The sequence below is a fragment of the Vulpes lagopus genome, chromosome 1, assembly GCF_018345385.1.
Source record: "Vulpes lagopus strain Blue_001 chromosome 1, ASM1834538v1, whole genome shotgun sequence".
NCBI lineage: Eukaryota > Metazoa > Chordata > Mammalia > Carnivora > Canidae > Vulpes > Vulpes lagopus.
In genome coordinates this window covers 165,829,134-165,852,738 of record NC_054824.1, presented here as the reverse complement: position 1 = coordinate 165,852,738, position 23,605 = coordinate 165,829,134, and the positions used below count along the sequence as shown (strand labels likewise).

The 23,605-nt window shown below is 35.3% G+C and overlaps 1 protein-coding gene across 7 annotated transcripts in view; it reads right to left on the bottom strand.

Moving 5' to 3' along the window:
* The window catches only part of TDRD5 (tudor domain containing 5), a 91,619-nt gene that overhangs the window by 47,989 nt on the left and 20,025 nt on the right, over positions 1-23,605 (bottom strand). For all 7 annotated transcript variants that reach the window (XM_041747697.1, XM_041747865.1, XM_041747784.1 and 4 more), the window contains exons 5-9: positions 20,975-21,058; positions 18,300-18,356; positions 8,403-8,556; positions 1,701-1,909; positions 407-627 (exon numbers count right to left, since the gene is read on the bottom strand). In XM_041747697.1, coding sequence (XP_041603631.1) covers positions 407-627; positions 1,701-1,909; positions 8,403-8,556; positions 18,300-18,356; positions 20,975-21,058 — 725 coding nt within the window. The remainder of the gene's footprint in view (positions 1-406; positions 628-1,700; positions 1,910-8,402; positions 8,557-18,299; positions 18,357-20,974; positions 21,059-23,605) is intronic.

Here is a 23,605-nt window from a genome sequence, read left to right as displayed (position 1 = left end):
AAAACATCCTTTTCCCAATTATGTATCTGTGTGAGGGCAGATGTTTTCATATACTTTAACCAAAACAATGTAGCTCAAGAGATTACAGACCAAAGCAAATACTAAAATCAAACTTCCTTCTATTAAGACAGATATTGAAGAGATCTGCAAAAACATAAAACAATGCCACTATTCTAATTTCTGGAAAATAGTAGCTCTTTTTCATAGAACTACATTATTTATATTCATACAAATGGACTTATCTTATTTTTTTAAAAATATTTAAATGTTACATGTTTTAATTTCTAAGATAAATATCAATAAACAAAAGTTCCTGAGTCCTTAAAAGTCCTAAAACCAAAATGTTTAGAACTACTGATTTAGAATGAGATATATGAAAAATACACTGAAATCAACAGACTCCTACCGCATCTCAATCATCATGTCTTCAAGTAACTCTGATGAATCTCTGCTATAGATTCGGATGTAGAATTGACTAGGAGAGATGATATACTCCACAAAGACTCCCACAAGGGTACTGGTATCTAATGGTGGCAGTCTGCATAATTTCTTGTCCCGTACAGCATCTGGTGGGATATCATGATTTGCCATTGCCAGGTTGAGCTCTGATTTGTTAACACCTACTTGCTACAAGTTAAAACGGAAAAGAAACCGCTATAAATCTCTGAGTGGCATTTCAAACTAATGACATTTCTCAAAGTATATTTCATGAGTCATCTCTATCAGAATCACCTGGGAAATTATAAAAATGAAGCCTCTTAGGCTTTAGCCCAGACAGATTTAAAATACCTGGAAGTGGAGCCTCCAGTTATGCATTTAAAAAAAACCTCCTTAGGTAATCCTCATGTATATCAATATATGAAAACTACTGCCTTATGATATTAAAAGTATGCTATACATATGCCCCATACAAAATTGAAAATATGGTTACTTAAAATATTCAGGCTGAGCCAAGATAGTCATCCTACCCACCCATACCAACAAAGGTAGCTTTAGATAACAGATTAAAATTCACACTAGTCTTCCAATCAAAAAGGGTTTCTCAAACATCCTCATTCTAAAATATACTATTTTCCTGTAGGCCTTTCTCTTGTCCTCTAGAAAATGTGCAGTAGGCTCTTCAAACCAAGGTTTTCCTTCCTTTCCAGGCATAGATGGTAGAAGAAGAGTAAGCAATTAATTCTTTAATAACAGCAAAATAAACAACAGGAGATGAAAACGCAAAGAGAAAGAATTGTGTGGAAATGTAATGAAGAAAAAATAAAAACACCCTGTAACTGCAGACAGGTGCAAGGGCAATTTGCAGCAGGTGTTGAGATATACAACTAAAGCAAATATCCTCCATTCTTCCCTCTGAAGCCCTTGAGGGTTTTCCAGCCTATATTTTAAAGAACACGGACCAAGCATTGGCTATAATCTCTTGAGAAACCTGGCAAATCTTCAAAGCCATCTGAAAACTTTAAAATGAGATCGGAATGAAAGTTAGTAATACAAAAGATTGAAAACCAGAATAAAATCAAATAAGGCAACTTCAGACCAAAGCTTTGCTCTAAGAAATCATATATCTAGAAATAAGACTTTCCTAAAAAAAAAAAAAAAAAAACTTTCCTAAAATAGAATTTTGGTTTAAAGAAATATTCAATCAGTTACTTTCCATAATGCTGAATCTCCAATGTACAAAGTCTGTAAACCTTACTTACCAACTGTAAAGGCTTTACCACCAGATTAGGCTTCTTGCAAATCTTCTGTTCTGGCTCCCTATGGTTTTTAGGAAGACAATCCCATGCAGTCTCCTTGACAGCAGCAGTAGACAGTGAATTTCTAGGGGGACTGGAGACACAAGCTTTGATGTCTATTTTCTTATCTGATTGAACTAAACATGAATTTCTGATTGATGAAACATCTCCATCTGAAATAATCAATAGAGTAGCCTGTGGATAGCTATTACAATAATTTGTGTAACTATTACTAAGGACATTCTATCAGCCAGGCACTGGGCAAATAAGGAGAGACATGAACCCATCTCAGCGGACCTTTCAGTATGGAGAGATAAAAGGAAGTTCTAGATGGGAACACATCTTAAATTATTTATGTTGGCAGGGAGAGGGTAAGTCTGGTAAGGATCCTTGAACTTTAATTAAAAGTTTCATTTTGGGGGCAGCCTCGGTGGCTCAGCGGTTTAGCGCAGTCTTCAGCCCAGGGCGTTATCCTGGGGACCCAGGACTGAGTCCCATGTCAGGCTCCCTGCATGGAGCCTGCTTCTCCCTCTGCCTATGTCTCTGCCTCTCTCTCATGATCTTAAAAAGCTTCATTTTTCAACATTCTTGTTCAACGTTAGCAGTGAATGTGCATTGCTGCTAAATGTACAATGTATTTGACTACTTAATATTCCACGATACAATGCCTTAATTATTAGGGAATTATCAAATCAATCACATAATTTGTTCAAATCTCATGTGTATGATGATTGTAAGAGGTTGACAAATTAAAACAGACCCCAGGGCAGCCTGGGTGGCTTAGCGGTTTAACGCCGCCTTCAGCCCAGGGTGTGATCTTGGAGACCCGGGATCAAGTCCCACGTCAGGCTCCTTCCATGAAGCCTGCTTCTCCCTCTGCTTGTGTCTCTGCCTCTCTGTCTCTCATGAATAAATAAATAAAATCTTTTATAAATAAATAAATAAAATCTTTTATAAATAAATAAATAAATAAATAAATAAATAAATAAACAAACAACAAACCAGACCCCAGAAAGACCTAAAACCATAATGGCTCCTAAAGAAAAACTAATAAAAGTGCACAAAGATATAGGTACAAGGATATTTATCATTGTATCTTACATAGTAAAAAAAAAAAAAAAAAACACTCAACATGTCAATAGAAGACTGATTAAGACTGATTCAGTGAATATAGTCACATAAAAGAATTCTTTGTATTTAAGAAAGATGAAATAAAGTTATGCTGATATAGACCATCCATAATATATGAAGTATAAAAAGCAAGAGCTTACACAAAAAGCAAGAGCTTATTATTTGTATGATACTATTATAATGCAAGAAAATTATACATGATAGCTATGTTTGTATATCTAGCTTGTATATATACAAGAGGTCCAAAAAAGACCCATTAAAACAATTCCTAGTTACCCTCTACATTGTTGGAATGTTTAAACTAGTAATATTGCTTTTATAATTTTTGAAAAATCTAGCTATGCTTACATAAATGTTGAAGAGCTCTAGAAGACTATATAAAAATTCTAACAGCATTTTGGAGGAGGGGAGTAAAGTGATGGTAAATGTTTACTTCCAACTTTCCACTCATCTGTGGTATTTTTCAGAATAGTATTAAATACTCACTAAATGAGTATTTATGAGTATTAAATACTCATAAAATGAATATTATTTTAATATTCAGAAAAATCAGCAGGGTGCCTCGGTGGCACCCTGTTAAGCATCTGTCTTCCGCTCAGGTCATGATCCCAGGGTCTGAGATCAAGCTCCACGTCGGTCTCCTGTGGGAGTCTGCGTCTCCCTCTCCTCCCTGTCTGTGCACTCTATTGCTATCTCTTTCACTATCTCTGTTTCTCTCTCTCTCTCCCTGTCTCCCTCTCTCAAATAGCTAAATAAAATCTTTTTAAAAAAATCAGCAAAGATGCATTTATCTTTTGGGAAAAAATTTGCTATCCATCAAAACCACCTGTAGAAGCTTATAAAAATACAAGTACAGTTGATCTGTAAACAATGCAGGGGTTAGCAACATCAACCCTCCCCCTATGCAATAAAAAATCTGCATGTAACTTTTGATTCCCCAAAAGCTTAGCTACCAATAGACTACTGATGACCAGAAGCCCTACTGATAACAATAAGCAGTTGATTAACATATATTTTGTATGTCATATGTATTATATACTTCTAACAAAGAATAATTATATTCTTCTAACAAAGCCAGAGAAAAAAATTTTTTTAAATCCCAAGGAAGAGAAATTACATTTACAGTACTATACTGATCTTAACAAAAATAATCCATATGTAAGTGGAACTATCCAATTCAAACCTATGTTGTTCAAGGGTCAACTATACCATATCAGGGCAGCCCCAGTGGTGCAGCAGTTTAGTGCCGCCTGCAGCCCAGGGTGTGATCCTGGAGACCCGGATTCGAGTCCCACATCGGGCTCCTTGCATGGAGCCTGCTTCTCCCTCTGACTGCCTGTATGTGTGTGTGTGTGTGTGTGTGTGTGTGTGTGTGTGTGTGTGTGTGTGGTGTGTCTCATGAATAAATAAGTAAAATCTTGGGATCCCTGGGTGGCGCAGCGGTTTGGCGCCTGCCTTTGGCCCAGGGCGCGATCCTGAAGACCCGGGATCGAATCCCACGTCCGGCTCCCGGTGCATGGAGCCTGCTTCTCCCTCTGCCTGTGTCTCTGCCTCTGCCTCTCTCTCTCTCTCTCTCTCTCTCTCTGTGTGTGTGTGTGTGTGTGTGTGTGTGTGACTATCATAAATAAATAAAAAAAATTTAAAAAAAAATAAGTAAAATCTTAAAAAAAAAATTTTTTTTAAACTATACCTTATCATACTATAATTTAGCATGACCCCTGAGTCAAAGGAGGAAAAAGTACATGGAATGTCTCTGTATTAGTTCTTAATAACTGTATATAAATCTACAATACTCTCAAAAATTTCAAAAGAAAAAAACTGAAGTCTGAAGAAAAACACAAAAAACAAAATCAAGTATCCTAAACGCAATGTGGTATTCTAGAGTGGATCTAGAAACAGAACAATTGTGGGAAAACTGGCAAAACCAAAATAAAATCTAGAGTTTAGTTAATAGCAATGTACTACAATTAATTTCTTAGTTTTGATAAATGTAACATGGGAACATAAGATGTTACTATTACAGGAAATGGATGAAGGACATTCTAGGGAATGGGAAAGGAATTCTATAATATCTCTGTAGCTTTTCTGTAAATCTAAAATTATCCAAAAATAAGTACAGGGATGCCCGGGTGGCTCAGCGGTTGGGCACTTCCCTTCCGCCTGGGGCGTGGTCCTGGGGTCCGGGATCAAGTCCTGTGTCAGGCTCCCTACATGGAGCCTGCTTCTCCCTCTGCCTGTGTCTCCGCCTGCCTCTCTCTCATGAATAAATATTTTTAAAAAATAAAATAAAAATAAGTACAAGTGCTAGGTCCCAATGCACACCCATTTATTCCAAATATCCATATATTTCTAAAAAGCTTTTGAAGCACATCCAAAGTTAACAATTACTGATCTGGTGCTTCTCTATCAGATCACTATTTTAGAAAACTGATTTCTTCAGTTACCCAAGAATCTGGATAATGAAATATATTTTTAAAAATGCAGATGATCTATGAGTCACCTGTGTGGCTCAGTCAGTTAAACTTGGCTTTCAGTCAGGTCACGATCTCAGGGTTGTGGGATCAAGTCCAATGTCAGGCTCTGCACTCAGCAGGGAGTCTAGTCTGCTCCCTCTCTCCCTTTGCCCCACCTCCCACAGGTACACGCCCTCCCTCCTTCTCTCACTCTCTTTCTCAAATAAATAATTTTTAAAATTCAGATGGTCTTTATTAATTATATAGGTTACCCTTATGGCCAACAAATGTCACCAAAAAGGTCTACAAATACAGAAGTGTTTTCAAGGTTAAAAACCATATGGTCATTTCAAAAGATTCAGAAAAAACTTTTGACAAAATTCAACATCTGTTCATGATAAACTCTCAAGAAAGTGGATACAGAGGGAACATAATATGATAAAGGCCATACATGACAAAACACACAGCTAACATCATACTAAGTGAAAAACAAAGCTTTTCCTCTATAGAACAAGACAAAGATGTCCATTATTGCCATTTTTATGCACCACAGTACTGGAAGCACTAGCTACAGCAATCAGAACATAAATAAATAAAAAGTATCCAAATTGGTAAGGAAGAAATGAAACTGTCACTATTTGCAGATGACATGATACTATATACAGGACATCTTAAAAATTCCACCAAAAACCTATTAGGACTAATAAATGAATTCACTAAATGGATGGATACAAAATCAATATACAGAAGTCTGTTGCATTTCTGTACACTAATAATGAAGTATCTGAAAGAGAGAAATTAGGAAAACAATCCCACTTATAATTGCACCAAAAAGAACAAAAACACCTAGGAATAAATTTAACAAAGTGAAAGACCTATACTCTGAAAACTATAAAAGATCAATGAAAGAAATTAAAGATGACACAAATTAAGATACACCATGCTCATGGATTAGAAGAACCAATATTGTTAAAATGTTCACACTACCCAAAAAATGTATGGATTCAATCAATTCCTATCAAAATACCGATAGTATTTTTTAAAGATTTATTTATTTGAGGAGTGGAAAGTGGGGGGGGGGGGGAGAGAGAGAGAGAGAGAGAGAGAGAGAGAGAGAGAGAACGGGCCAGAGGGAGAGGAAGAAAGAGAACCCAAGCAGACTCCCCGCTGAGTGTGGAGCCGTACACAGGGCTCGATCTCACAACCCTGAAATCACGACCTGAGCCAAAACCAACAGCTGGATGCTCAACCAAATGTGCCACCCAGATGCCCCAATACCAACAGTATTTTTCATAGAACTAAATAACCCTAAAATTTATGTGGAACCACAAAGGATCCTCAATAGCCAAAGCAATCTCAAAAAAGAACAAAGCCAGAGGTATCACAATCCCAGATTTCAAGACATTCTACAAAGCTATGGTAATCAAAACAGTATGGTACTGGCACAAAAATAGACACATAGACCAATAGAACAGAAAGCCCAGATAAACCCATGCTTATATGTTCAATTAATGACAAAGGAGGCAAGAATATACAACGGGAAAAGACAGTCTCTTCAATAAACTGGACTATTTATATCATGCACAAAAGTAAATTCAAAATAGATTAAAGATCTGTGAAACCTGAAACCATAAAGGTCCTAAAAGAAAACACAGGCAGTAATCTCTTGGACATCAGCCTTTCCAAGATTTTTCTAGATGTGTCTCCTCCAGCAAGGGAAATGAAAGCACAAATAAACTACTGGGGCTACGTCAAACTAAAAAGCTTTTGTACAACAAAGGAAACCAAAATGTAAAGGTAACATACTGAATGAAAGAATATATTTGCAAATGACAAGTCCAATAAGGGGTTCGTATCCAAAATATATCAAGAACTTCTGCAACTCAATACCAAATAAAACAATCCAAATAAAAATGGGCAGAAAATCTGAAGACACTTTTTGAAAGAAGACATACAGTTGACCAACAGACACATAAAAGAAACTGAACATTGTTAATCATCAGGGAAATGCAAAATCAAAATCACAGTGAGACATCACCTTATACCTATCAGAATGGCTAGTATCAAGACAAGAAATACACAAGCATGGCAGGATGTAGAGAAAAGCGAATCTTTGTGCACTGTTGGTATGAATGTAAATTAGTGCAACCACTGTGGAAAACACTGCAACGTTTCCTTAAAAAATCATTAAAAATAAAAATGACATGTGATCCAGTAATTCCTACTGGGTATTTACCCAAAGAATATGAAAACACTAACTCAAAAAGATATATGCACTCGTATGCTTACTGCAGTATTATTTACAATCGCCAAGTTATGGAAGCAACCTAAGTGTCTATCCACAGATAAAGTCCTAGTATATATACAATGGATTATTACTCAGCTATAAAAAGAAACTAAATCTTGCCATCTGTGACAACATGGATAAATCTAGAGGATATTATGCTAAAATAAGACAGAGTAAGACACCATATGATTTCACTTCTAGATGGAATCTAACAAAACAAATAAAATGGAAAACAATTTTCAATACAAAGAACTGGTAGTTGTCAGGGGAGGGTATGGGCAAAATAGGTGGGGGGATGGGCAAAATAGGTGTAGAGTATTAAGAGGTACAAACGTCCAGTTATAAAATAAGTTACAGGGCACCTGGGTGGCTCAGTCAGTTAAGTATCTGCCTTCGGCTCAGGTCATGATCCTAGGATCCTGGAATGGAGCCTCATGTTGGGCTCCCTGCTCAGCAGGGAGTCTACTTCTCCCTCTCCCCCTGCCCCTCCCGTTGCTCCTGCTCTCTCTCTCTCTCTCTCTCTCGCTCTCTCGTTCTCTCTCAAATTATTTTTTAAAAAATAATAAAAATAAATAAGTTACAGGGATGGAAAATACAGCAAAGGGAATACAGTCAATAATATTGTAATAGCATTATATGGTGACAGTAACTACACTTACCATGATGAGAACAGCATAATGTATGGAACTGTCAAATCATTATGTTGTACATCTGAAATTCACGTAATTGTATGTCAACTATACTTCACTTTTTAAAAAAAAAATCAAGTTTGCATCATATTGTGATTCAACTCACCAGATGCTAGTGGCTTCATATTAGCATCAAAAACCAGTAAGTCTTGTTCTCCTTCCCTGAACTCAACACGAAGAATGTCGCTAAGAGCTCCAACAAGTTCTGTCACATTTAAGAAACCCAACTGTTTTGGTGAAAGTTGCTCTTTAAACATTATCTGTCACACATGCACAAAGAAAACCAGAAATAACATTTAAAAACATTAGATAAAAGGAATATAACATATACAGATGCCCTTAGACAATGTCTTGATTTGGACTTAGTCAAACTAAATTTGTAAGTGGGTCAGCAAACTCATCTATTACAGTAATACAAACTGAGAAACCTACAATCCTTCACCATAAAACTTCCAGGCCAGTTTCAAATTCCTTTTAAAGTACATAGTAAACTGAAGTGAAAATTAAGGTGCCTTTTTACCTCTCATTTTTAATAATTCTTGATTATAAAACAAAAGTCTTTTTAAAAAATGAATGCACAAAAACCGAGTCATATTAAAATTTGATTTTCTCTATTTTCAGAGGAAGTATTCACTACCACTTTCAATATATAATAAAGTAATACTAATTTAAAACATTTCCTTAAAATTTTATGATTTCATCCTAGAAGTTGAGCTTAATAAGCAGGTGTCATTGTATCTCCTACAGCATTGTTTGATTTTCTTGCCTTGGAAAAGAAGAAAAATGATACCAAAAATAAAATATATATATATGTATGGAATATATACAAAATATGTTTGAACTGTGAAGTGAATTGGAAGTTTGCCCTTGTAAGACCTCCCATTAAAATGTTCAAGTTCTTAAACTTTTGTCTCCCTAACCAAGCTAAAGCAGTTGAGCTAAATAATTCTTTTTCTGTTCCTCCAGCTAGCATAGGAAATAAACTCTTGCTCTGACTTAATCATCTTGGAGACATTGACAGAACACTGAAGGCCAACACTCTAGAAGAACTAACTCCCAACAGAGGATGAGACTGCTGTATACCTTCTTGTTCACAGACACTATGAGACTCAACTTACGACTTTCTCCCAAGAAAAACAGGGACCCAGCACTAGCCAAGTCATGCTTTTAAAGGTCATTAATACCACATCTATAGCGAATCATGAGTATCCTAAGAAAGGTTTAATAGAAGAAAGGGGAAGGGTGATGGTGAATGAAACTTGTATCTCTACTTTGCACATTACATATTATGACTTATTTTCATTTTATGTTTATTAGTCTCTTCAATGGTTTCTTTATCGTCTCTGTAAGCATCTAGTACCATGAATATGCAAGTCAGTCAAACACAAAACTAGGTTGGGATGGATTTTATTAACTTTTTAATACAAGATATTTAGGAGTTTCAAAAAAGTATACAGCAAAACCTAAGTCTCTGACCCACTCCTAACCCTTAGTGGTCCAGAAGAGCATGTCCCTGGAGGGGACATGAGAGTTTACTATCATTTGTGCTTTGTCATATTAATCACTCTGCAAATGATTCAGATCTTTTTGCAATTTTTTTTTAATGGAGTTGTCTGGCTTTCTGTAATGGAGCTACAAAAGGTGCTTTACATATTCTAGATTTGTCTTTTTTTAGATGTGCAGTTGTAAATATTTCTTCCCAGTTTATGATCTACTTATTAGTTTTCTTTAAAGATTTTTTTAAAGGGATCCCCCTGCCTATTAATTTTTAAGGCTCCTAAACAGAATTTTAATAAAGTCTCATTATCAATTTTCTTTTAAACAATTATTGCTTTCCATGTCCTAAGAAAGTCTTATCTATTCCCAGATCGTGAACATGTGTTTTCTTCTAGATGCTCTAATTTTTAACTTTTTTCATTGGGGTCTATGATACAACTCCAATTAACTGATGTACATGGTATGATGTTGGGGTTGAGTTCATTTCTTTCCTTTATGGATATCTAGTTGTCTCAGCATCATTTGCTGAACAGATTTTCCTCTCCCCCATTTAATTCCTTTGGCATCTCTTTCAAAAATCACTTGAGTGCACTGCAAGGATCTCTTCATGTATGCTCCTCTATGATAAATTCATGAGTTTTTCAATATTTACAAATAGCCTGCAGGAATTATGAGGATGAATGTAATGAATCTAGAGCATATTTACAATATTTAGACTTCTCACCCTTGAGTATGCTATAGCTAAGTCCTCTTGCATTTATTTCTCTCAGTAGTTTTCAGGACAGATGTCTTATGTTTCTTTTTCATCTTATTTTCTAGTTATTTAAGTTGACACTATTGTAAATAGTCATTTCCAAATTTCATTTTCCAACTGTTTTCTGCTTTTATATGGAAAAGTAATAGGTTTTCAAATATTAACCTGTATCTTTGGTCTTGTAAATTCACTTGCTAGTTTCAGTAGCTTTTTCACAGATTCCTTAATAAATTCTACATAAACAATCATGCTTTCTGCAAACACAGTTTTACCTCTCCTTTCAGGTTCAATCTGTGTCTTTTAAGGAATTTATCCATTTCATCTAAGTTGTCAAATGACTGGCACATTTGTTTGATATTCCCTTTTTGACATTTTAGTATCTGTAGGATCTATAATGACAAAAATCTTTCTTTCATGATACCGCAATTTGTGTCCAAGTATCCACTGGTTCGTCAATTTTGGTGAACTTTCAAAGAAACATTTGGCTTTAATTTTCTCTTAATTGCTAATTTATTGATTTCTATCCCTAGCTTTATCATTTTATTCCTTCTACTTATTTTGGGTTTACTTTGCTCTTCTTTTTCTAGCCTCTTTAAGGTAAACCTCTTGGTCAATGATGATTTTTTTTTTTAAATCTTTCTTCTTTTCTAATTTAGGCATTTCAGAGCTATAAATTTTCCTGTGAGGACTGCTTTGGCTGCATCTCACAGATTTTGATATGTTGTACTTTCATCAAAATTTAGTTGGAAATATTTTCTAATTTCCCCAATAATTATTTAGAAAAACATTTTAATTTCCAAATTATCTGAAAATTCTTAAATAATTTGATTTATAATTTAATTCCTTCTTAATCAGAAAAAATACTCTAAGATTTCAATATTCTGAAATTTGTCAAGACTTAATACTATAGCCAACTATATGCTGTATGTTGGCAAATGTCCCACATTTACTTGAACAGAAAGTGTATTCTGCAGCTGTTGAGTCTAGTGTTTTATAAAATAGATCAAGATGGTAGAGAGGGTGGTTCAGATTTTCTATGTCCTTACTCACTTTTTTTACTATCATATAAATTGCTGGAAAAAGAAAATCTGTTTGTGGAATTCATTCCTTTGTCAATTTTTAGATATTTTAAAATATTAGGTAAATATATATTTGACTTGTGTCTTAAGGTCCTTTATCCTTATGAAATGGCCCTCTGAATATACACTTTGCTTTGAACTCTGCTTTATCTGATTTTATAAATCGACTCAGTTCTTTTATGCTTATTATTTCATGTACTTCATGTCTTATTCATCTTTTACTTTCAGTCTCTGTCTTTATATTTACAGTGCATTTCTTGTTCATGGCAGCTAGTTGCATCTTGCCTTTTCATCCTGTATCAAAATTTCATTAATTCTGCTATTTAATCCACTTACATTTATGAAATAAATATAACTGGATTTGTGGTTACCATTTTGCTAAAATTTTTTTGCTATATATTTTTGTGGAGCTCAAACTCAACAACCCTAAGATCAAGACCTGAGTTGAGATAAAGAGTCAGACACTTAACTGAACCACCCAAGCACCCCACCATTTTTCTATTTAACACCTTTTAAAAAAAATTATTCATGAGAGACAGAGAGAGAGAGAGAGAGAGAGAGGTAGAGACACAGGCAGAGGAAGAAGCAGGCTCCATGCAGGGAGCCTGATGTGGGACTTGATCCCAGGACTCCAGGATCATACCCTGGGCCAAAGGCACACACTAAACCACTGAGCCACCCAGGGATTCCCTATCTAACACCTTTTGATCCCATCTGTATTGTTTCTCTTAAACTTTGTTCCTTCATTGTCTTTCAAGCAAGACAGTTGAACAGTATACCCTATCTTCCTTTGGGTTTACTGAACATTTTTATATAATTCTATTTTAATTTACCTGCTGACTTTATACCTGCAACTCTGCATTTTTATGGCTGTTTTATACATCATTAACTTTTCAGTATTACTGTAATACCTCACATAAAATATAAAGACTTTGCAACCTATGGCTCCATATACTCCACTCATTATGCTATGATTTTCATGTAAATTACATCACTGACATGATACAAACTCAATTATACATGTTATAATTTTTGCTTTAAGTAGTCATATATTTGATAGAAAAAGTCTTTTACATATACCCATTTACCATTTCCTGCACTCTTCAAGTCTTCCTGCAGATTTGAGTACAAAACTAGTATCATTTTATACAGCCTGAAGAATGTTCTTTAGAATTTCTTACATTAAGCTACTTACTATTAATTTGCAGTTTTTTATCATTTGTAAGTATCTTTATTTTACTTTTATTCTCAAAAGATACTATCACTAGATATAAAATTTGTCCTAATATTATTATTTTCCCTTTGAGTACTTTAACAATATCCTTCTACTGTCATCTAGTCATAATTGTTTCTTTTTTTTTTTTTTTTTTTTTTTTTTTTTTTTTTTAGTCATAATTGTTTCTAGTGAGAAATCAGCCATCACTTGTATCAGTGTTCTTCTCTACATATTTCTCTGGCAGCTTTCTGGGTGAAAATCATTTTCCTCTGGCTGCTTTCAGAATTTTCTAATTATATTTGGTTTTCTACAGAATGACTATGATGCGCCATGTAAGGTTCTCTTTGTACTCATTGTGTGGGGATACTTAGGTTTCTTAAATCTGTAAACTTCTTTCACAAAATCTGGAATATTTCCAGCCATTTTTAAAAATATCTTCCTATCTTCTCTCCTCACTTTCTTTCTCTCACCAATTACACATATGTTAGACCACTTGGTATTGTCTCACCAGTCTCTCAAACTCTGTTTTTTATCTTTATTTTCTCTGTTCTTCAGATTGAATCATTTTTATTGATCCATCTTCAAGTTCACTGGTGCTTTCTTCTGTCAGTTCCAATTTGTTAAGATACTACAGTGAATTTTTTTCTAGAAAGTCATTTGGTTTTTATAGTTTTTCTCCACTAAGACAGGTTATCTGTTCTTTCAGTATGAACACATATTCCTTTATATCCTTTAACAGGACTTTTGCTAACTTCAACATCACCAATATTTCTAACAATTACTTTTTCTTTTCACCAAGGATATTTTGTTTCTTAATATATCTAGTAATTTGCTTTGTATCCTGGACATGTCATCAAGACTCTGGAATTGTTCATATTCCTTTTAGGACTATTGTTTTTTGCTTTGGTTTAGCAGGGAATTAATTTGACTGAACTTAATTCTGCCTCTCTGTAATAATCAACAGCTAAAATATATTCTGTTCTTTTAGCCTTACTAGGCTACTTCAAGCATGCTGCAACCATGTGCAGTTCAACTGTCAACCAGAGATTTGGGCAGAATTTATGTGTAGAATTTGCTGCTCCTTCTCCATAGCTCTCTCTCCATCCTAAAATTTTTCCCCTCATTTTTCAGTTGCTTCCATAGTTCTAAATACTATCCTTTGGTTCTTCAAACCAGTAAAAATTTCTGATTTTTGCTCAAGTCCAAAACTCCAAATGGATGGGACCTGCCATCAGGTCAAAATCCAGGCCTAAAAGGTACTATTCCCTCTTCCAGGTGCTGAATCCTGTCCGGTTTCTGTATACATTTACATATTGACCTAGGGCCTTCAGACAGTGGTTTTTAATACTATATCTGGAATTGATAATACTTATCTTCAATACTGTTCCAATATAAGCTACTTAGATATAATACATCCTAATTTATTTGTATGCCTGAGTTTCTCACTAGATTTCAAAAAACCTTACAGACAGGGATGTTTCAGACCTAGATCCCCAATGCCTCCTTCACTTCCTTTTGATTTTCAAAAAATTCCTCATATTTACTTTTTTTTTTTAAGGCATCATCTGTTGTAATTTTTGTGCTTGTGATCCTTTGTAGTTTAGTTTTCATTTTGGAAATGAAATTTTTGGAAATGAAATTTTTGGAAATGATTTTTTTTATTTTGTTTCTAATTCTGTCCAGTCTATTATCACCTTATTTCCAATTTATGTTATTTCAGATGTAAGTTGTTCTTTCATGTTTTGTATCACTTTCTTAATATATCTCTTTGAAAAAGTAGGCTTCAGTTTTTTTTTGTTTGTTTGTTTGTTTGTTTGTTTGTTTTTTTGTAGGCTTCAGTTTTGATCTGTATTAGGGACATGTATTTCTGACATGCTTTGATGATCTACAGATTTATTATTATTCTCCTTATTCTTTTTTTTCTTAACACAATGAAAAAGTTTGGCCCTGATCTTCTTTGTTGCATATTTTATGTGCAACTCATTTTCCTAATTTGTAGAATATAATTCTGGATGGCTTTTCTGCGTCAGACCTCCTTCTACTATTTTCATATATTGTTAAAAATATATATATAGTACAGCCTTAGGACAGCCATGGTAGAGGTTCCTCAAAAAATTAAAAGTAGGGATGCCTAGGTGGCTCAGTGGTTGAGCATCTGCCTTCGGCTCAGGGCATGATCCCAGAGTCCTGGGATCAGTCCCACCTCAGGCTCCCCATAGGGACTCTGCTTCTCCCTCTGCTTATGTCTCTGCCTCTGTGTCTCTCATGAATAAATAAAATCTTTAAAAAAATAAAAACAGAAATACCATATGATACAGCAATTCCACTATTAGGTATTTACCGAAAGAAAATGAAACCACGAATTTATTTATGTACCCCTATTTTTATTGCCACATTATTTACAAGATATGTAACCAACCCAAGTGCCCATCAGTAGACTAATGGATAAGGAAGATGTGGTCACACACACACACACACAGGAATACTATGCAGCTATAAAAAAAAAAGATGCAGATCTTGCCATCTGCAACAACATGGACAGACCTAGAGGGTATTATACTAAGTGGGTAAGTCAGACTGAGAAAGACAAATACCACGCAACTTCACTCATATGCGGAATCTAAAAAAAAAAAAAAAAATGAATAAACGAACCAAAAGCAGAATCAGATTTACAAACACAGAGAACAAATTGATGGTTGCCAGTGGGGAGAGGATGGACGATGGGTGAAAGGGAGTGGGAGATACAGGCTTCCAGTTATGGAATGAATAAGTCATAGGAATAAAGGCACAGCATAAGGAATATAGTCAATGGTATCGTAATAGCGTTGTATGGTGACAGATGGTAGCTACACTTGTGAAAACAGCATCATATTTAAACATGTCAAGTTGCTATGGAGTATACCTAAAATTAATGTAACATGGTTTACTCAAATTTAAAAATTAATAAAAATATATATTATAGTAGCTTGTTTTTGAAACGTCCTGGCTCTCTTCCCTTAATTCTACTTGTCTGGATGCTTCTTTTTCTATGGTCCTTGTCCTGCTCAATTTTTCCTTCATGTCTGGTCCTATCTAGAAGGGAGCTCTAGCCTGTCCATTTCAAGAATTCATAGGGGCTATAATGCTCCGGCCTGATTCAAGCCTTACCATGAAACACTCTCTATTAGATATATAAAAATATTATCCAGTTTCCGCTGTTGTTTTCAGAATGGCTTGCTGTTCTGTCTAGTGAATTATCTGAGAGCTATTTTGTCATTTTTGTTCCCAGATCCATCAGAAATTGGCTCCCTTGCTTCCCTCTGTTTTTTCCTGACACAAACACTGGTTACATGAGGGAGGACCTTGTGGCTGCTGGTAATTATTCCCCACACAAGAAAATATATTACCCAATTTTGTTGTAGATATTATCAGCCAATTTTTGATTTTGCTATCTAGTTTCTCTGTCTTTATGTAAGGTCTCAGTAAAGCCAAAAAACTATGCTGCCACTGCACTATCTTCCCTTTAATTAGCAATTAATGACAAGGCATCTGGACAAAATGACAGATTCTTGACCAGGTATTTCAAGAGGGCAAATCATACAGGTAGCTTTATACCACACTGGATAAATAAAAGGTTAAGCAAGTGTTTTAATAAGTTAGAATAAAAGTTGAATCTATACTTACTATATGTTTCCAATCATGAAGTTGAATTCCTGCCTAAGTCTATTTACTAAGAAAAGCAAAAAGCTTTCCTGTAATATTAAAAGGTTTTAATTTCTTCAAGATTGCAGAATTGTAACCTTAACACCATGAACTACATTGGACTGTGGTATAAAACTATTCACTTTGAGTTGTGAACCTAGCATAAGAGATTGATCTTACCCATAAATTTTGTGGTAACTAAGTCATATTCTATTACGCACAGACTTTATTCTGGAATTTCATTATTAGGTAAGTTAACCAGCTGGTTAATCAAAAGAACATCAAAACCCCTTGTTTTGAGTCTATGTGATATATATTTGTGGCACTGAAAGATTCTTTAAAAAAAAAAAAAAAGTGAACATCAGCTTACTCTGTCCCTATCCAAGGGACCATATGACGCCTTCTTCCAGTCTTTCTTCTAAAAATTAATATTTATTGAACAATTACTATGTGACAGGCACTGTTTTAAGTATTTCCTTTTTAAGTCATTAAAACCTCACAAAACTCTCTAAGTAATACTATCCTAACTTTATATATCATTTATAAACTAGCACATAGAAGTTAACGTACCTTAACCATTATGCTGTAGTATCTCACAATATCTGTGTTTGTATCTGCAACTGTATGACAGTTTTCATGGCACAGAAGATTTAAGATTCTGAAGCCAGACTGCCCAGGGTTCAAATCCTGACTCTAACCTTTACTGACTATCTGACCTTTAGGCAAGTTACTTCTCTGTGCCTTAGTTTGTTGTGAAAATCAAATGATTTACATTATTTTTTTTTTTTTTTATAAAATCTCTTAAAGGAGGGCTTTTTTTTTTTAATTTTTATTTATTTATGATAGTCACAGAGAGAGAGAGAGAGAGAGAGAGAGAGAGAGAGAGGCAGAGACACAGGCAGAGGGAGAAGCAGGCTCCATGCACCGGGAGCCTGACGTGGCACTCGATCCCGGGTCTCCAGGATCGCGCCCTGGGCCAAAGGCAGGCGCCAAACCGCTGCGCCACCCAGGGATCCCTGATTTACATTATTAAAGACATTCAGAACAGAGCCTACCACAGAGCTAACACATACATAGGTCTTACTATTTTTTAAATACTGGATATACGAGTGTCTAAATTACCATTCTACAACTTGACTTTTTTTTAATTTTTTTTACAACTTGATTTTTTCACTAAACAGATGATGATCCATGTTGCAGAATAAATCTAGTTCATTTATCTACTATGTATTATTCTAGCACATAAACGTCAACCTCAATTTATTTATCCACTCTATTACTGACAGTCATTAAATCTGTTTCCAGTTTTTTTCTATGCTGCCAGGGGTACATGTCTTATGCAGATCTCCCTGTGGCACATGTGTAAGAATTGCTCTAAAGTATACATGTAGAAGTGGAAATGCTGGACCACTGGGTGTGCTTATCTTCAGCTCTACTTGATACTGCCAAAATGCTCTCCAAAGGAGTTTTGTCCCACAAGCAGTGGATGACATACTGTTTCTCCACACCCCCAGTAACATTTGGTATTGTCAGACCTTAAAAATAAATTAACTTTTATTCTAACAATATTAACATTAAGTGGTAAAGATATCCTTCCTATGTATAATGAAGCACTTATAAAGGACCATATTCTTAACTCTTTTAACCAAAATGCAAAACAAAATGTTGAAGTTCTAGAGCACAGATTTGGAGGATCCAAGGAGTACCAACAAAATTTCTATCCATCAAAAAAGCAGAAGGTATAAAACCATGATTGATGAAAAAGAAAATACTCACCTCAAATTCTCTGAGCAGTTTAGAAATAAGCAAACCCTCTGGAAACTTGGATACAACCTAATAAAAAGATAGACATCATTAGGATGCTGGCTAACAAAATATCAAAATAAAACAGTATAAACTTAAATGTGACAAAGGTAAAAAAAAATATTACCAAGTGAATGAATTAAAAGTCACAATGTTTTTTTTAGATCAGTTTCCAGTTTTAAAAAAGAATGTAACAAAAAAAGGCAAGGACTTCCAACATTTCCAGAGTTGAGGAATCATTCTTGCACAATATTACAATGCCACAGTTCTCCAGAAATTCCTACAATTCTTTAATATATTTAACTTTATATCACATAAATATCCTCTGGCATAATTTCAAGTATTTTAAAGATTTTTAAGTAATCTCTACGCTCAATGTGGGGGTGAACTCAGAACCCCAAGATTAAGAGTCACGTGTTCTATTGACTGAGCCAGCCAGGCCCTCCTCAAGCATTTTAAATGGTAGAAAAGAAATAAAATGGATACTATAGAAAACTTTGCAAAATACAGTTAAGCAAAGGAAAACTTATCATGTAATTGTCGCCCATGTGCACATAAAAATACCTATATTTAATATAAAAATAAGGCCTTCATTTTTTTTTAAGGTCATTGTTTCTATCCTAAGTTTTTTTATTATCATGCCATAAACAACTTTGTATGTCAATAAATATGGATCAACAAGTTTACTGGCTATAGTTTTCAAATTATTTGATATATTTAAATCAAATATATCAAGGATGTACTTGATCCTCTATTTGTGGCTGTGTCCTGTGTTTTATCATTACAAATATAATTATTTTCATATTTGCATCTTGCACACTTGTCCAATTATCTGTTAGAAAAAATTCCTAAAAGCAGAATTGTTCTATCCCAATAAAGTATAAAAAGATTTTCACTGTCCTAGATTTTTCCAAATACTACGTTTCATTAAAAAGTCAAAATCAAAAAAAATTTTTTAAAAAAGTCTAAATCAAGCTTCAGAAAAGTATAAAAATGATTCCAATATCCTGTGACCAGAGATAGCTGTTGCTGCTCTTCATAAATCATCCTTTCAGAAACCTCTTTATGTAGACACACACATTATATATGATTTTACATGAAAGGACAATACTAAACATGCTATTATATAAAACCTGTTCTTCAAGTCCAAAATAAGTCAAGGAGATACTTCCAAGTAAATTAATTGAGATAAACATAAACTTTCTTATGAGCTGCATGATTCTACCTAGTTTGGGTAGTTAATTTAACCAATCCTTTACCAATGAATGCTTAATTTTTCTTTAACTTTTTGTTACCATAAAAAAAAAATCACACTGAATATCCTTAAAAAATCATTGGATACACGGTCAAATATCCAAACAAAAAAATAAGGTTTGGGGATCCCTGGGTGGCGCAGCAGTTTAGCGCCTGCCTTTAGCCCAGGGCACGATCCTGGAGACCCGGGATCGAATCCCACGTCAGGCTCCCGGTGCATGGGGCCTGCTTCTCCCTCTGCCTATGTCTCTGCCTCTCTCTCTCTCTCTCTCTCTCTGTGACTATCACAAAAATTTAAAAAAATAAAGAAAAAAAAATAAGGTTTGAATGTACTACGGTTTCTGAATTTCTCCCAGTAAAACTACAACATCTGAAATGGAGTAATATAAAGTGGTAAGAGTAATAGTAGCACTCTGATCATTCAAATAGGAGGAGCTCCCACCAAAATTTTAAGCATACACACCTGTTAGCCCGATACATTAACAGCCAAAGAGCTTTCACAAATTAACAAGGGAAAACACATATTAGGCCAAAGACATGAACAGGCAATTCATGTAAGAAATATAAATGGGGGACGCCTGGGTGGCTCAGTGGTTGAGCATCTGTCTTTAGCCCAGGGCGTGATCCCAGGGTTCTGGGATCGAGTCCCACATTCCCTGTGAGGAGCCTGCGTCTCCCTCTGCCTAGGTCTCTGGCCTCTCTGTCTCTCATGAATAAATAAATGAAATCTTTAAAAAGCAAAACAAATATAAATGGTTACTAAGCATATGAAAAGATGCTCAATGTAAAAATCAAGAGGTGTACATTACATTATTACACAGCAACATTTCACCATTGGTGGGAGTTTAAATTTGTTCAAGCCTTTTAGAGGGCGATTTAGTATTAAAGACCAAAACTAAATTATTCAGTGCCTTTGGCAAGTCCACTTTGACTTTACATACATGTTCAAGGACATTAACTGTAGCATTTTTTTAATAGCCAAAGCTAGAAACAACCCCAATGTAATCAATCACAGATCTCATAAATGAAAGAGCTTTGGCAGAGTGGAATGCCATGTAATGTTTACAATAATATTTGACATACATATATATGAAACTGATAATGGAAAAATCTGGAATTGTTTGCTAACGATGATTTATTGGGGTAAAGGGACGAAAAAAGAAAGACAGCATTTATGGAAGAATTCCATTTTCTAAATAATTTTGAGAACATTAAAATTATTAGAAGGGTGTAATTTTTTTTCTGATCCTAAAAGAACAGCCACTCCATTTGCAATATATTTGGAAAGATCAGGTTTAAGTATAAAATACATACTTACAGGCAAAGTAAATTTAACCACAAATGAGATCTAAATGATCATTCCTGTTCATTTCCCAGAAACAGAAAATACTTACAAATCTTAATTTATGTTTTAGTTCTGGATTAATAGTCCCTCCGGGTCCAATTTGTGAAATAACTGATTTGAATGTGTTCTCCAACTATGAAAGAAGAAAAAAAAAGTTCAAGTTATAATCCAAAAAGAAAAAGATCAAAGATAAATCTGAATATGTATGTAAAAGGAAACATCTACCACAGGAAACGTATTTCAATCAAATGGGTAAAATATTGTTCTTAAGAGGCACTGTAACATCTCATAGCATATAAAATACATTTAGAGTAGATGGAATCTATAAAACTAAACACTGCAATTTTCCAGGTAACTAACATTCTCTGAAACAATGAGATTCTATTGAAACTCAATTTTTCAATCTCTTATTCTTACCCAGAAAGGACTTTTGTTACTAATTTTCTTCTGCTTAAAAAATTCAATGTGTGTTAAATACATGCTTAGTGAATGCCAAGTACAAGCAAGGGACTGGACGGTGGAAGGTCCTGGGAAGCAGAAAAGAATGTGAGCCAGGGCAGGACAGAAAAGCTCTCTGTTGTAACAAGAAAGAAGGGAGAAAGAAGAAGGAGGGATGCAGGACGTGAGATCAGAAGGTGGAGTGACTACCTGATGGTTTCAATATTCTGAGTTCAGCAGCAAGGCCCACTCCTAAAAGTTAGAGGGAAAGGGGAGAGATTTCGGGCAGGTGAGAAGTAGAAAAACAGAGGTGAGGAAATGATGGAAGAGTATCCAAATGTAACAGGCAGGGAGTAAAGACAGGAGAGGCCTGAGCTAAGACAACAGGGGTCTAAAGATTTGAGTTGAGACAAGCCAATGGCATAGAGGCCCAATAAGGGAGCAGATGAGGAACACGAATATTTGGAGAAATAAGCTGGAAGCACAGGTATTTATGGTCAGAGAAGCACAGAGCAGAGGCAGACAGCCCATGCCCAGTGAACTGCCATGGTACAGCAGGTCTAAACTGAATGAAAGACCACAGAGTTATGTTTAAAGACAGTAAGTAGGTAAGAAAAACAGATGTTAGAAAAGACAAAAAGGTATAAAGGAAAACACACATTACCTAAAATCCTATCACATAGACAGAATCATTAATATTTTTTCCTTCTAAACTTTGTTTTTTAAATCTCTCTTCCGGTTGTCACTTGGTCTGTCATTATGTACAGACTGTATAACCTCTTAGGTCTCAGTTTCTTTATCTGGAAAATGAAGACAATTTCAATATTTTGTAAGAGTGACACGAAAAGGAGAGGAGGAGGGGGATGTTAGATTCTTAGGATTATATCACTAACTTTCACAAAAAGCCTCAGTCCTGGGGCTGATGTTCTTCATACTCCTTCTGCATCTGCCATGAGAGAGCTCGCCAAGCTCTTCCAGTGAACAGTAAGAGATTCTTCATATCCCATGCTCGCCTCAGGAGAGGGGTCAATACAACAACTCCTGGGAATTTCACTGTGCTATGTGTTTCAGGGGACCCCCCCCAAAAAAAAAATGGTCACCTCAGTGTCATACCTCTCACACCACTGAAGTAGGGAATTGAGATAAATGAATAAACTGCAGGGATACCTGGATGGCTCAGCAGTTGAGCCGCTGCCTTCTGCTCAGGAGTCCCACATCAGGCTCCCTGTGAACAGCCTGCTTCTCCCTCTATGTCTCTGCCTCTTTGTCTCTCATGAATAAATAAAAATCTTTTTTAAAAAATGCATAAATTGCTATAACCTACGGCTGACTCTGAGCATCACTGAAGAGAAATAGGACCTATTATTATCTCACTTCAGATGACACTGAGGATCAATGAAGTACAGAAGGACCTATTATCACATTAGGTTATAAATACAGGGAAAGGCCCTGAAGGGTGGTGGAGAAGACAGTGAAGCTAGAAGGAACTTCATGAGCACAGGAAAAATATAACCTGCCTGAAGCCAATAAGGAAGTAGAGGAAGAGAATCCTGATGAAAGAAGAAGGAAGTACCAGAGAATACCTCAGGTGCCAAACTAGCAAATTTTACTGGTTATGTAGACAACACCTCAGAGATTTTTAGCAAGGGAGAAACATTATCAGAATTTTAATCTGGAGCAGAAAATGATATTAGAGGGGGGGACAACCAACTGGGAGCCCGCTGGAGAGGAGTCTTCCCTCAGGTGCTAGGACTAAGGAATAAGACTGGAAAGAGGAGACAGGGTAAAGGTGGAATGTGGATCCAGAGAAATGAGGAAAGAACACAGTACAAGGCAGGCGAGGGAACAGCTGATTCAATAGGGATGAATAAGAGACCAAGGGAAACAGCCTCAAAAACAGCAAGTTCCAGGAGGAAAGCTAAAGGACCTCGGAACACAGAGTAGGTTTTTACTCATTTTTAACAAATTCCAAAAGTTTGGTAAATGGAGCTAAATGACAAGATGAGAATTACAAATGTGATTTTTCTCCCTGGAGCAAGGGCCAAAGCTGGCCCACCATCTTTGTACTGCCCATAAGCTTGCAACAGTCTCAACATGTTTAAATAGTTGAGGGAAAAAAATTAAAAGAGTAACATCTCATGACACATGAAAATTAAATGGCATTCAAATTTCAGTATTCATATATAAAGCTTTACTGGAACACAGCTGCACTCACATTTACAAACTATCTACATAGTTGTGT